Source organism: Littorina saxatilis, linkage group LG13 (genome assembly GCF_037325665.1).
Source record: "Littorina saxatilis isolate snail1 linkage group LG13, US_GU_Lsax_2.0, whole genome shotgun sequence".
Taxonomy (NCBI): Eukaryota; Metazoa; Mollusca; class Gastropoda; order Littorinimorpha; family Littorinidae; genus Littorina; species Littorina saxatilis.
The window spans coordinates 29,226,956-29,241,573 of record NC_090257.1 but is presented as its reverse complement, the minus strand read 5'-3'; the positions used below and the strand labels follow the sequence as shown (position 1 = coordinate 29,241,573).

At 38.3% G+C, this 14,618-nt stretch overlaps 2 protein-coding genes across 2 annotated transcripts in view; both read right to left on the bottom strand.

Moving 5' to 3' along the window:
* Positions 1-3,101, bottom strand: part of LOC138945975 (uncharacterized) — a 35,775-nt gene extending 32,674 nt beyond the window's left edge. The window contains exon 1 of the mRNA XM_070317510.1: positions 2,496-3,101. Within this exon, the coding sequence (XP_070173611.1) occupies positions 2,496-2,553 (58 nt within the window). The 5' untranslated portion in view covers positions 2,554-3,101. The remainder of the gene's footprint in view (positions 1-2,495) is intronic.
* A 4,130-nt stretch (positions 3,102-7,231) lies between these two features.
* Positions 7,232-14,618, bottom strand: part of LOC138945856 (ficolin-2-like) — a 34,543-nt gene continuing 27,156 nt past the window's right edge. Inside the window, exon 4 of the mRNA XM_070317374.1 lies at positions 7,232-8,130. Within this exon, the coding sequence (XP_070173475.1) occupies positions 7,877-8,130 (254 nt within the window). The 3' untranslated portion in view covers positions 7,232-7,876. The remainder of the gene's footprint in view (positions 8,131-14,618) is intronic.

Genomic DNA, 14,618 nt, shown 5'->3' with positions numbered 1-14,618 from the left:
TGAGGAATATAGTCAATGCCTCCTTTGTGTCATCATTTGTTGATGGCGAATTGTCGACCAGTCAAAAACAAACTGTCCTGACCTTAATTCATGAAGGAAAATAATTACACGAGGATGATCTCGGGAATTGGAGACAAATTGATTATCTCCGGCTAATACATTTTAACATCCATGAAAAAATGTTTAGCAACGCACTTTTCAGCTCTAATTGGTAATATCATTCATAAAAATCAGTCAAACTTTGTGTTTAAATTAGAATAAAATGCTGAATTGGATATGATTCAATTGTGGACATGCACAGCTTATTTATGATTTCTAGGTTTATTGGTCTGCATAACTTGACCCACAATTATTGACCTATTATTACCAGATATTATTGTGCAACTCTAGGTGTGGGCTAATCTTGCTTATATTCTAATGCTTCCTCTAATGTGGCATGTGCAGGTTAGCATTAATACTTTTTGTGTGTGTGTGTTTTTGTATTTTTTATTGGGGGGAGGGGGGGGGGATGATGAGACAATTATTTTTGACCATGCTTAAAACTAAACATAACTGTTTGTGTGAAAAATATGACTTCACAACTATGATGTTGAAGAAACAATGTATTTGGCACAATAGAAATGCCTCCAATGTCCAGATTTAGTTTTTGTCATTGTTGATGTAAAGGTTGTTATAAATAACATTAAATTAGTGTTAGTTTTCATTTAAATAGTTATGTCCAAACGTAGGTTATTAACCATCCAGACAATTCGGATATAATGCATAAATGTGTTGCACTTAAATCCAATAAAACTTAAACTCTGATTCGCATAATTATTACCATACCAACATTATTGCAGGGTTTAATTAAAATGTTGGTAATATTACACCAAATTATATTGGTTATATTCTTTGTGTACTGCACTTGGCTGAAATACAACCTGATGTTTTCTGACGTAAAAGAAAATGTTTACTTCAGTTTTTGTATGTTTAAATTCCGAGTGCTGGTAATTTGATTTTGAAATGAAACACTGGTTGTTGGCTGTAAAGTGTTTAAAAGACGAAGGATTACCTCTGTTGCACTGGAAAAAATAATATAGTATGTACCCAATATAAATGCAGGAGATTGTTTTCATGAGAAATTTGATTTTTAAAATGTAAATGGAACATTTGTTTTATTTGGTAATTTGAGGGAAAATGTATGTTATCAGACATATTTCGTAAATTATTGTATTTTCATTTCGAAAATTACAAATGGAAAAATCAAATATGGAAACAAGTTACAATCGGGTATATTAGTGGACTCTGGGTAAAATAATAGAAGGGAATTTATGAGAGAGCAAAACAAAGAAAACAAGTCGCGTAAGGCGAAATTACTACATTTAGTCAAGCTGTCGAACTCACGGAATGAAACTGAACGCACTGTATTTTTTCACTAAGACAGGACAGCTTCGTCAATTCCCGCGAGAAGGAAATCGCTCACCTCCCACGTGCAAAACGTAGTGATATTGACACGCCAGAATAGTGCGCTGGCGTATTGTGCTGAGCAGGAAAGCGCGCTTTTCTGTATTCTTGTTAACTTTGGGAGCTTGTTTTGAATACAACCTATCATATCTATATGTTTTTGGATTCAGGAAATGATAAAGAATAAGATGGAATCATTTTTGGATCGATTTCTTAAATTTTAATGGTATTACTAATTAACCTATTTTCGTTAATTGTGATCTCATTTTAAGAGTAAACAAGACATGTGTATATATTTTTAGATTCAGAATTTGATGAAGAAAACGATGCAATTAATTTTAAATCTGTTTGCGAAAAATCAATTTTAATCACACTTTAATGAGCAAGCTAATTAATTAATTGTTATGCTTCCGATCTGCAATGCAATCCCATAGTCCGGACTTTGGTAAAGATTGCTTGAATAAAATTTCAACCAATTTGGTTGAAAAATGAGAGCGTGACAGTGCCGCCTGAACTTTCATGAAAAGCCGGATATGACGTCATCAAAGACATTTATCAAAAAAATGAAAAATGTTCTGGAGATACCATACTCAGGATCTCTCATGTCAAGTTTCATGAAGATCGGTCCAGTAGTATTCTCTGAATCGCTCTACACACACTCACACACTCACACACAAACAAACACACACACACACACACACACACACACACACACACACACACACACACACACACATACACCACGACCCTCGTCTCGATTCCCCCCTCTACGTTAAAACATTTAGTCAAAACTTGACTAAATGTAAAAAGAAAGAAAGATACGGCCAACAAATAACCAGGTTTAGAAACAGCCTGCATGCACATGAGGTCCCCAAACAATTAAGAGGAAGAAGTAAATTTAGTGACACTAGAATATTGTTTTCATGGTGCTCACATGTTATTTAGGAACAAATGCTGAATTCCACTACTATTTTTGTTTACACGTACATCCTTTCTTAGTAAACGTTTGTGATAAAGGTATATGTGGTGCACATGCCCACTGTGATACTCACCGCTTAACGCCACCGCAAACAGCACAACGCCGATCATCCGGAAACGAGCTGACGCCATGGTCAGAGGATCATCCGAGTAGAGGAGGATACCTTCTTCTTGTTCTTGTTCTTCTCCTTCTTCTTCTTCGTTCCTCCACGGAAAGCCCGAATTCCGGCGTGTCGTCTTGCTAGATTATGTATAGGTACAAGGAAAGCAGAATAACGGTTGTAGGACTTAACTGTATCAACGTCTGTTGCGACCAGAACTAGCAACAAAGTTGAGTTCAACAAGATCTGATACAAAGATAGCACACTTTTGGCACGACATTTTCAACGTTCTCTGATGGCAAGAAGACAAAACGGGGTGCTAGCAAGGCGGGAGCAGGGAAGAGGTTACTGCAGTGCAAGAAAAAAGAGGAGAAAGGAAAGGAATAGAGAGAAAAGGAGAGTGTAACTTTATCTCACTCTACGCTTTTGCTGTGTTTGCAGTTCAGATCAGTTTGTTTCTATTGTATTATGTGTTCCATCTTTTAGTGTACAATTTAAAGTTGCTGAGATCTTCTTGCTACATTATTTATGGGTCACAAGTTCATTGAAAGCAGAATCACGGTTGTAGGTCTGAACGTTGCAACAAGAACTGGCAACAAAGTTAAGTTTAACAAGAACTGATACATTGGCACACTTTCGGCACGACGGTTCCAACTCAGCAACTGTCTCTGATTGTAAGAAGACAAAACGGGGCGCTAGCAAGATGGGAGCAGGGAAGAGGTTACAGCAGTGCAGTAGCAGACTTTCACACACACACACACACACACACACACACACACACACAAACACACACACACACACACACACACACACACATACACACACGCACACACACACACAAACAGACACACACACACACACACACACACACACACACAAACACACACATACACGTTGTTCTTATTCCATGAACAAATCTGAGCTTTAGGGTGACCTAAAAAAATGCGACAAACAAAAATGCCTCTGTTGGCTGAGTACGTTTATATTTAGGAGACAATAATTAACGTCAGCGTATGTATGACCCTTCCACAAAGTGGCAAGCGTGTAGGTCAAATGGTTTGGCTTTTGTGCAATTTCAAGAAAAGTGTCCAAATTCGGGGATCGAATCAACAGTATGAGGTTTGAACCAACCCAATTTAAGCCCTCCAGATGGTTACTCTTTGGGGTTATTCGAATGACATGGTATACCATTAGCAACATCAGACAATCAATTGATTAAACACAGCAACTACAGGTAGGACCAGGAGAAATGCGTTCATGTTATTGATGAATGTTGCGCGCCATTGCGCGAATGTACCTTTGCAACGTAGGGTGTCATTTTCCCAGTCATTTATGTTGAGCAAATATCTTCATAGTCGTTGTACATGAACTTCAGTTTGTTCTCGACCATTCCACAAAGTTTCTAGTCTGTAGGTAAAATGGTCCGACTTTTTTACCTTCTTTTAAAATGTGTTCCAAATGACACAGACAGAAAATGATTTGAACAAAAGAAAGAAGGAGAGATGGAGAAGGAGAAGAGAAGTAGGCAATGTTGAAGTGTAAGGTAACGTCAAACTTGCTGATGGGCTTGCTTGGCATCTACTCGTCTGCCTATCCAGGGGCGGATCCCCGGAAACCCCCCCCCCTAGCATTAAAAAAAAAATTGAGAATAAACATTAATTGATGGCTCAGATTGCACCAGATTGCTCCATTTTCCTTGATATTTATTACAATTTTCCCGGAGGGGGCATGCCCCCGGACACCCCTAGGAGCCGGCTTTTGTCTTCTACGTGACGGTTTTGAAAAGTAGTTTGGTAATTTGATGGCTCAGGTTGCACCTGATCGATTAATTGTCCTTGTTTTGATCCAAATTTGTCTTCTTAAATTTACTTTTGGGAAGGTGCATTAGGGGAGTTTCTTGGCTCAGATTGCACCAGATTGTTCCATTTTCCTCGTTTATATCAACATTTTCCGGGGGAGCATGCCCCCGGACCCTCCTGAAAGCTTCGAACGCTTCGCGCTCTCAACAAAACGCTTCGCGTCGTCGAATTGTCACTAACAGAAATTTGGAACCCCCCCCCCCCCCCCCTAAAATTGATGTGATCCGCCCCTGCTATCCATACAGATATTCTCAACATGTTCGACATACAATAAAACCTGTCTTTTGAAACCCGCTGTTTTATTACCTTATTTCTAAACATTTTTTATTCACAAAGCTCCTACATTCACCCTCTAGTTTTTTTTACTGCCTCTTTTATAAAAACTCATTTTGTGAGATGTTTGGAGGTCTAAAAGCAGAAGTCTTACTGTATTATTTTTGTCGGTGTCAGTTCTAACACCCTATTGTTTGCTTGTAACTGCTTCAACTTCACCGTGACTTCCGGGTCGTGTATATAATCTGTCGTCTGGCAACAGGATTTCTTTTTCTGAAATTGTGTGTTTGTGAAGCAAGTTGTTCTGTCCGTCTGTTGGTCCGATTGATTTCTCTGCGTGTTAAAGACACCCTTCGTCTCCCGTAAACCATCTGTTTCTGATCGCTGGGCTCCCCTAACCTTCACATACAGTACAAACTTACTTCCATTTGAACTTACACAGAACGGGAACATCCTGGCTGCTTAGTATTGCTGTTTTAGTGAAAGATGTCATCGTTCTGTAAACGTCTTGTGAGGCGGAATGGGGCTTGAACTTATTGGGTTGTTGTTGCGTGTTTGTTTGTTTGTCCGTTTTATTTCTTTGTTTGTTTGTTTGTTAATTAGTTAGTTTGTTAGTTAGTCAGTTAAATAGTAAGTTAGTTAGTTAATTATCTAGTTACTTAGTTATGTGGTTAGTTAGTTAGTTAGTTAGTGAGTAAGATGGTTAGTTAGTTAGTTTGTTAACATTGTTTGTTTGTTGTTTTTGCCTTATCTTTCTTTCTTCTAAATTGCCTGTGTAGTGGAAGTATATGAAGCTGCATTAGCAAACGAACTGCTATGCCTGTCTGAGGGGTTGGTCTGCTTGTTTTGAGCTCGTATAAGTTTTTGTTGGTGTGTTTTGTTTATAGTCTAGCGGCTTTGTTTGCTTATGTTCGTTTCTGTCTGCCTGTCGGTTTGTTTGTGTCGCTTTCTCTAAAAGTATTGGCCTATCTATCTGCCTGTCTCTGTCTGCCTGCGTGGCTGTCTATGTTTTTGGTTGGGCTGTCTGATTTTGTTTTTGTTTTAGGATTTGTGTCTTTGCAGGACTTGTTTCTTTGTTTGTTTGTCTGTTTTTGATGTTTGTTTGTTTGTATGACTGTTGGTTCGTTTGCTAATGCAGCTTCATATACTTCCACTACACAGTCAAACAAACAAGCAAACAAACACACACACACACACACACACACACACACACAAACATACACACACACACACACACACATACCCACATGCACACACACACACACACACACACACACACACGCACACACACACACACATACACACACACACACACACACACACACACACATGCACGCACACACGCAGGTACACACGTGCAAGCACGTTTGCGGACCAGCGCAAACTTGTACAAATATATACTTTTTCACGTCATAGCCATTTTGCTTCTTTCAAATTTGGAACTGTTTAATTGCAACATTGGAAACAAAGCCAAACTTTAAACATTAATTTTGCAAAGCATAACAACCCGACATTGTACACGCCAACTGCAAAAGTAATAACACGAGGTACAGTTGTACGTTTTTTGTGTGAATTCGGCAAGTTTCCCTGAGACGTTCAAGGTAAAACAAGAATGTTCAGTGGTTTTGGGCATGGCCACTCTAGTTGTCAATGTTCCGAAAATTGGTTTAAATTGAACACGTTGCAGAGCCTAAAAGATCAAAATAAACAGTCGTTGTTATCGAAATTAAATTTAAAAGAAACCTGTTTGAATTATAGATCTATATAGCTATTCTGATAGACACGTGGGGGAGTTCGGGGGCTGTCATTGGATGGTCTCTTCCGATCATCAAAGCATAATTCTATGGAAGACAGCCATTTTTGCCAATATCCAAAAGCATATTGTCAATAACAAAGACGCATGGTTCCGGTTTACCCATCTGTACCACACGATGTTTCACTGATCAACAACAGCATACACTGACAACTTGACATTCTTCTCGGGAATGTTTTTCAGCTTTACACATGTCGATAGCATACCCTTTTCTGCTAACTTCCCGATGAAACAGGACTAAACTAATTATTTTCTGTCCCTAAACACCACAAAATGCCCAAAGTCGAAAGATGTAATACAAACAGGGGAGTAAAACGGAACAGCCGTTTTTGTGTGCCTGTAAGCTTAGTTCACAGTTGCCGACTGCCACAAACTTTCGCATTCGGCTTTTCTTATCTCGTAACTCCACACTAAATACCCCACTTCCCCTCTGAAGTATTGATGTACAACCCATGGCACTAACATTCATGTAGTCGTTTATAACTGAGGTTGAAAAATTCGCTTCATGACGAGACAAGTATAAATGCCATTCACCCAAACTGAAAACGTCGCTGCCGTCTGCTAGCTTTGTACGGATTAGCTGTTCTCTTTTCCTCCCCTTGTTGCATCCTAGTTCTTCAGTTGTTTCTAGTTTTCCGTTGATGTTGTGTTTTGGTCTTCTTCATAAGTAGTCTTGTTCAAAATTAAAAAACTCAAACTTCTTTTTGTTGTATACGAATGAACTAATAACAAGTTGTTTAACAGCAGTGTTGTCATATCGAGTTTTTTCCAAAGTCAGTGTGGCGCCTGCGCAAAACTAATGCGCATAAGAAACGGCGTCTGCTATCAAAACCTGAGATCAACGCATCGACGCAAAAACTGTCATTTTGTAAGTTTGGAACAACAAATAAAGGTCAGAACAGCTATATAATCGCTATTGTATTTTCAGCGTAGCAATAGGGTCCGATATTTAGACTCGAACAAGTATAATGCGACTCGTCTTCGACTCGTCGGCATTATACTTGTCTCGTCTAAATATCGGACCCTATTGCTACGCTGAAAACACAATAGCTGTTAATGTTACACCTTGTACGAGCGATCTCAAAGAGAAACAGTTTGTAGAACCAAAACAATGACAACGTATGATCATTTTGAGTCATATGTTTAATTCATAACTGTTATGGTTCTGTAGACAACGAGTTTGAAAAGATAAAAACTTTTTATGTTTTAGTTTTAGGTTTGCAACAGGGGGCGGGGTGGGACAATCATCTGGCTCAAACGGGTGAAAAAACCCATACAAGTAAGATACGATGAAGGGAAGGACAAAGGCAAATACATCCATCTAAGAAACAATTAACAGCATCTTTTCATTAGGGACTAATTTTACTTTGAAGAAAGTAATACAGAATTAGGCTGCTCATAGTGTCGCTCTAGATGATAGGCCTGATCTTCATCTCCGTGAACTTCATGGAGTAATAGTCAGTGCCTCCAAAGGTTTCCCAGATCAGCCCGTGGTTAGGAGCACTGCTGCTGGCCTTGTAGTCACCGTTCAGGTTGGAGTAGTGGCAGCGCTTGTACCACCAGGCGCCGTGGTTTCCCTGTGCACAGTGTCCGCCGCTGTACGTGTCGTGGTCCCTGTTCTTGGTGGAGAACTGCTGACCACGGTGATAGGACAGACTGTCACCTGGGGATGGATAATCACGGGGCGGTCAGTGTGTGTGTGTGTGTGTGTGTGTGTGTGTGTGTTTGTGTGTGTAAATGTTTGTGTGTGTATAAATACGTAAATACACACACGCACACACACACTCACACACACACATACATACACACACACACACACACACACAGACAGACAGACAGACACACACACATATATATGACTAAGTGCCAAAAGGTGCGCACGAAAAGCGGACAAAGGGGCTAAAAAATAAAAGTTGACAAACACGACTGATATTGTGATTTTTGTTAAGACAACAGATGCTGGAACCCAATTACGAAAAGAAAAGATAAATTTACCCAAATGATTTTACAAATAACGATAATTTTGTTCGTTATATCATTCAAAACGATACTGAGTCATAGCATTAAGGTTATCTCGCACGTTTTTAAAGCTAGGGCTTTGAAACTTGGCACACAACCAAAGTATAATGACCTCCAGGTATGGTGCACATCACATTAAACAACATTGAATTTCAAGGTCACAGCGAGGTTAAATTTCCTTTGCAAACTGGAAAATTGTCGTTGTCACGTCTTACATGTTTTAATACTAGATCAGTTAGACTTTACATACTTCACATACTTTCAGCATTTTTATAAAACCTCATTAAAAGTGACCTGCTGGTTAATCTTTGTCAAAGTTCAAGGTCACAGCGGGGTCACATCTGGTCCAAATGTGGAATATTTTCAATTTATTCAGCGCGTTTATAGCACGAGCTTTGAAAATACACACAGTTCTAGTGTATAATGTTCACACACGATTAAAGTCTGGTTGAAAAAGTCAAGGTCACAGCAGGGTCGCGTTGAGGTCAAACATATACATTTTTCAATGAGGTTCTCTCATATGTTTTTGAAGCTAGGGCCTTGAAACTTGGCACACTACGCAAGTTAAATTAAACCTCATCAAATTCCAAGGTCACAGTAAGGTTAAAGATCCTTTAAGGATATTTTCTAAAAAAGGTGACCGCCTGGTTAATGTTTGTCAAATTTCAAGGTCACAGCAGTGCCATCTGGCTTAAACTTTGAAAAATTGTCAATTTCTTCAACTAGTTTTATAGTGTTTGAAGTCATTCACACATGATGAAAGTCTGGTTGATAAAATCAAACGTCAAGGTCGCAGCGGGATTGCATTGAAGTCAGACACATACAATTGTCATTTTCACGAACGCCTTTTAAGCAACACCTTTGAAACTTCACGCATTCCAAAGTTTTGATGTTGTTTGGTTATAATCAAAGTGTGGTCAATTTCCATGATTGAGAGCATTCAGAGGGGTCAAGTTGAGGTCACACAAAAAGTGATAATCTTTATAAGACTCACGTTTGCTGCTATTGCTCACTTGACATTGGTGAAAATGCTTATTTTATAATTGTTGATCTTGATGTTTTGACTAATTAATATTACCAGGATCAACCATACCAGATTTCAAAGTCCAGAAGTTGTCAAACCTCAAACCTGTTGGAAGTTTCAAAGATTTAAGCATCAACAAATTTCTATTTGATTTGACCTTAAATAACAGATTTGACCTTAAATCTTAAAACAGATGAACCAGACTTTGGTTTTATATAAATTGAAGTTCAATACAATTTCCTTTTTTTTTTTACCCACGCGAGACCCTGCTATGACCTTCACATTTCTCAAGGATCAACCTTGAATTCTCCATGTTGAACAATCATTAAGCAAAAGCGTTGTTTGAAGTTTGAAGTTTCTAGCTTCAAAAATCTCTGAAAAAATATGTTTCATCCGTTTTCTGAACCACATGTGACCCAGCCGTGACCTTGAAATCTGACAAGGGTCAACAAGACTTTTACCATGTATGAGGGCGATTAAACCCCAAATGTGTGTGAAGTTTCAAGGTTTCAACTTAAAAAACGACTGAGAAAAATATACATTTTTCTTTTTGGACAATGTGTTGCACGCAAGACAACACGACAAACGCTCGTGTTATCATTCTTTTACTTTAAGGTCGACTTGCGTGCCCGCTCTTTCGCTAATCTCAATTAAAATTCATCTTGGAAGTTCGGTTTTATTACGCTTTTAATTAAGAAGATTAAACTAAGACAACAAATAGTTAGTTTTACCCATTAAACTCGATAAGGTAGTGACATTTTATGTTGAACGCAAGATGGTGTCGCACGCAAGATCTGAAAAGATGTTGACGACATAATTTCAACACTTGATAGCGCATTCGTGGTTCGTGATTTCTTCACAAATTTTGAACACAGAATGTGTCACGTGGTTCCGTAGATGAAGTAGATCTTTGTACATGTAAAGTTTGTTTTTAAAAGAAAATAACCGTTAATTACCGAACATTTTGTCGCACGCAAGATATGACGAAATTTTCAAATCGTTTTCAAAAATGCTGTTCAAAAGTTCTGCAGTCTTTGCTGGATTACTTGAAAGACAGCAGTTTGATACACCGTTATCGCTTGACGTGTCGACATCAATTCCAGAGTTTTTGAAAAAGAAATTTAGTAAATATCTGCGATTGAAAAATGTATGCCGTGATGACGACACATCTTGCGTGCGACACCTTAAAATTCGGTTATCGAAAAAAAAAATTCTCTCGAGATTTAGATTTGACGTTTGGTCTCGTCTGTAAAGCGATGTTTCAGGCATTCAATCAAACTAAATGCAATTCATTTGTGCTTCTTGTTATTTTTCTGTGGCATATTCAAAACACGAGGTATCACGATGTCCTTTTTCAGATGGCCGGTTTTGGCGTTATTTTTGACTTTAAACAAAGATAACTTCAAAACTGTGCATGCCGATGTGGCATGCAGTCACCTACTTTTGTTGTAATTACGTTTGCTCAAGCCATTGCACGATGTAAAAAGAAGTAAACCGTGTTTTTATTGTGTCACTTTGTTGTGACCCGTTTTGTGGAGCGTTAATATTTTTACGTGAGATTCACGTGCTCCTTGTTCAGTTGTTGTGACCTGGTTTTGGTCGGAGTGTCACAAACTGCGTCGTTTAGTTTTAGAACACCGTGAGATTCACGTGCTCTTTTCCGTGTCTTGATTTTGGGGTGAGCCCTGCGAATCTGCGTTGTAAGTTTTAGAATACGTGTGACTCACGTGTTTTTAGCTTTGTGATGTCAGCTAGTTCCTTGATGTTCTTTCTGTAAATATACCGTTTTAAGTTTTGAGCATGCACGGAGTGCGTGATCGGTTACTGATTGGTTGTAAAATAGTAGTTTCACCCGATTCTGTCTTAGGAATGTTGTTGGTTGGTCAATCCGGTGACCTTTGACTTTTGAATAACTATTCCATGTTAGGTTTTTGTTTCCATAAATACCACTGCTTGACTCCTGTCTCGTCAGTCGATCTGAGGGTTTTAGGAAGTGTTTGGTTTTGATCTGTAAACGTATGAAGGTTATCAAGTGAACCAACGGAGTGTTTCTTATGTTTTAACGTCAACGTAATGTTCTTGGAGACAGTTGTTTCTCAAGTGTGAATCGTTTTGTGCCCTTCGTTTGAGAGGCAACACGTTTTGGTACTGCTGGTCAACCCACACAGCGCATAAGGTAATTTTGTTGTTACTTGTTTGTGTTGTGTTTTGGTCGCCATTTTGTAATGACTTTGTGAGTTGTTTATGTATAACGTGAGTTGAAAGTCTGACTTGTTGTAGTGTTTCTTTATTGTGTGTTCAACTGTTCTAGGGTTGTGAACGTACAGCAATGTTTTGTAGACGCTAGAAAGTCGCTAATGTTTATAATGATAACTTGTGTTTTCTGTGGTTAACGAAGTTCGAAGCGAAACGTTTTCTCCGACTTTTCCAGCCTTACGTTAAAGGAATTTAGGTAAAAGAGCTTGCGGTCTGTGGTGATCGTTTTGTAAACGGGCTTATTTCTGATAACGCTATTGAGGGAAAGTGGATGAGTAAATATCTTGTTTGTGACTTTGATTAACGCAGGAACGTTGTCGTTAGACTTTTTTGGTATGACAGTTTGCTTTGTATTCCTGGCCTGATGAGTCAACGTTTTGTATTTTTCTGAAAGTAGCCATTTTGGATTTAAACGTATGTATGCTAAGTTTCTTGAGTATTCTTAGTGCTTATGGTATTGTCGAACGTACGGAACGTAGTTCTTTATTGTTGTTGAAGGACTAACCAACGAGTGTTTGGTATTTGTAACTTTCTTGTCTGTTTGTCTTCGCCTGTCTTGTGATTGTTTATTTTTCTTGTTTTTACTTCTTGTGTCTTGTTAATGCATTTAATATTTTTGCCATGTCTAATAATTTGTTTTCTTTTCTCTTTTTCTTTCTGTTTAGTTTTTTTACCGCAATACGTAGTACTGTAAATATATATATGCATTACTGATATCTAATATCAGATGTAAAACAAATAAACCAGTACTTTTGCGCGTTATCGCTTGTAACCTGTGTTTGTCATTTCGTATGAACAATATGTAGTACCAGCCTCGCTCACGAAGGCGCGCACAAAAACCGTTCAAGTCAGACACACGAAATTATGTCCACTATCTCTTCGCACATTCATCCACACACACACACCAATTTTCGGCAGACACACGTTTTTAGAAACATTTTTATTGTAAAACAAAGTCGTCTTCTGTTCTGTGAGCACCTTTTGGCACTTAGTCATATAGACATTTAGAATGAGAACGCTGCTAAAAATGCCAAAATGTGCACTCGATTGCTTGTTACTTTTGAAGAAAAGTAAAAAATAGATTGACGTCAAGAGCGAGAATGCAGAAAAATTACCTCATGAGCAAGGGAGGTCATCTTTTACTCTGTGTGTGTCTCCGCTGCCTACATTCCAACGTGGAATTTTGAAAGCAGGGAACACACTAGAAAGAACTTTTCACAGACAGCCTACTGGAGAATCAAACCCTTTCGGAGCCGATTGCAACACTGAACAAGAATAACCCGAGGAGAGTTCTGCAGCCTCAAAGGATTGAGAAGTCATTTATTAGAACACACCTGAAAGTACGCTGGAGTAGCCTCCCTTCCCGGATTTAGAACGCGTTTCGTGTCGTAACAGATTATACACTTATTAGCCATATCCGTATGCAAAATAATGAAATAAACATTAGGAAATGGCAGAAGTTTACAACTATCGACATTTTCTATCAGTGCAATAAAAAACAATCGTTAGAATTTGCATTTACGACATGTCGTGCGTGAGAACGTGTCAGTAAACAAGCACTTCCCAGTCAGCACACGATATCGGGTCGATATCGGTCCGATATCGGATTTGACCGGATATCTCGGACCAAGATATCCGATATCGGTCCGATATCGGTCCGATATTGGATTCCAAGTTTGCTCATCAGACTAACGTTAAATTAATGTTAACTTTTTACGTTAATTAAGTTAACATTAATTTAATGATAATCTGATGAGCAAACTTGGAATCCGATATCGGACCGATATCGGACCGATATCGGATTCCAAGTTTGCTCATCAGATTAACATTAAATTAATGTTAACTTTTTACGTTAATTAAGTTAACATTAATTTAATGATAATCTGATGAGCAAACTTGGAATCCGATATCGGACCGATATCGGATTTGACCGGATATCTCGGACCAAGATATCCGATATCGGTCCGATATCGGTCCGATATTGGATTCCAAGTTTGCTCATCAGATTAACGTTAAATTAATGTTAACTTTTTACGTTAATTAAGTTAACATTAATTTAATGATAATCTGATGAGCAAACTTGGAATCCGATATTGGACCGATATCGGACCGATATCGGATTCCAAGTTTGCTCATCAGATTAACATTAAATTAATGTTAACTTTTTACGTTAATTAAGTTAACATTAATTTAATGTTAATCTGATGAGCAAACTTGGAATCCGATATCGGACCGATATCGGACCGATATCGGATTCCAAGTTTGCTCATCAGATTAACATTAAATTAATGTTAACTTTTTACGTTAATTAGGTTAACATTAATTTAATGTTAATCTGATGAGCAAACTTGGAATCCGATATCGGACCGATATCGGACCGATATCGGATATAACGTTAAATTAAAGTTAATTTTATGTTTACGGCTAATGTCAGTTTTACCAAATAAAAAGCATAATATAATGGTTAGATTCACATTATTTAAACATGTGTTTTTTTACGTTGAGTGTGAAAATGAAAAGAACCAAAATAAAACTATAATTAAACTTTTTATTGCGATTTTTTATTTTTTCCTCGGACCAAGATATTCTGATATCGGTCCGATATTGGATTCCAAGTTTTCACATCATCGCCAATACAATCCCAACCATCACACCAATATTGGCCCGATATCAGACCAATATCGGATACGATATCGGGTCGATATCGGACCGATATTGGATTCCGACATTGGGCCAATAAAGTTGACGTTAATTTAACGTTAATCCGATGAGCAAACTTGGAATCCAATATCCGACCGATATCAGGCAGATATCGGATATCTTGGTCCGAGATATCCAGCCAGCACCCCGAT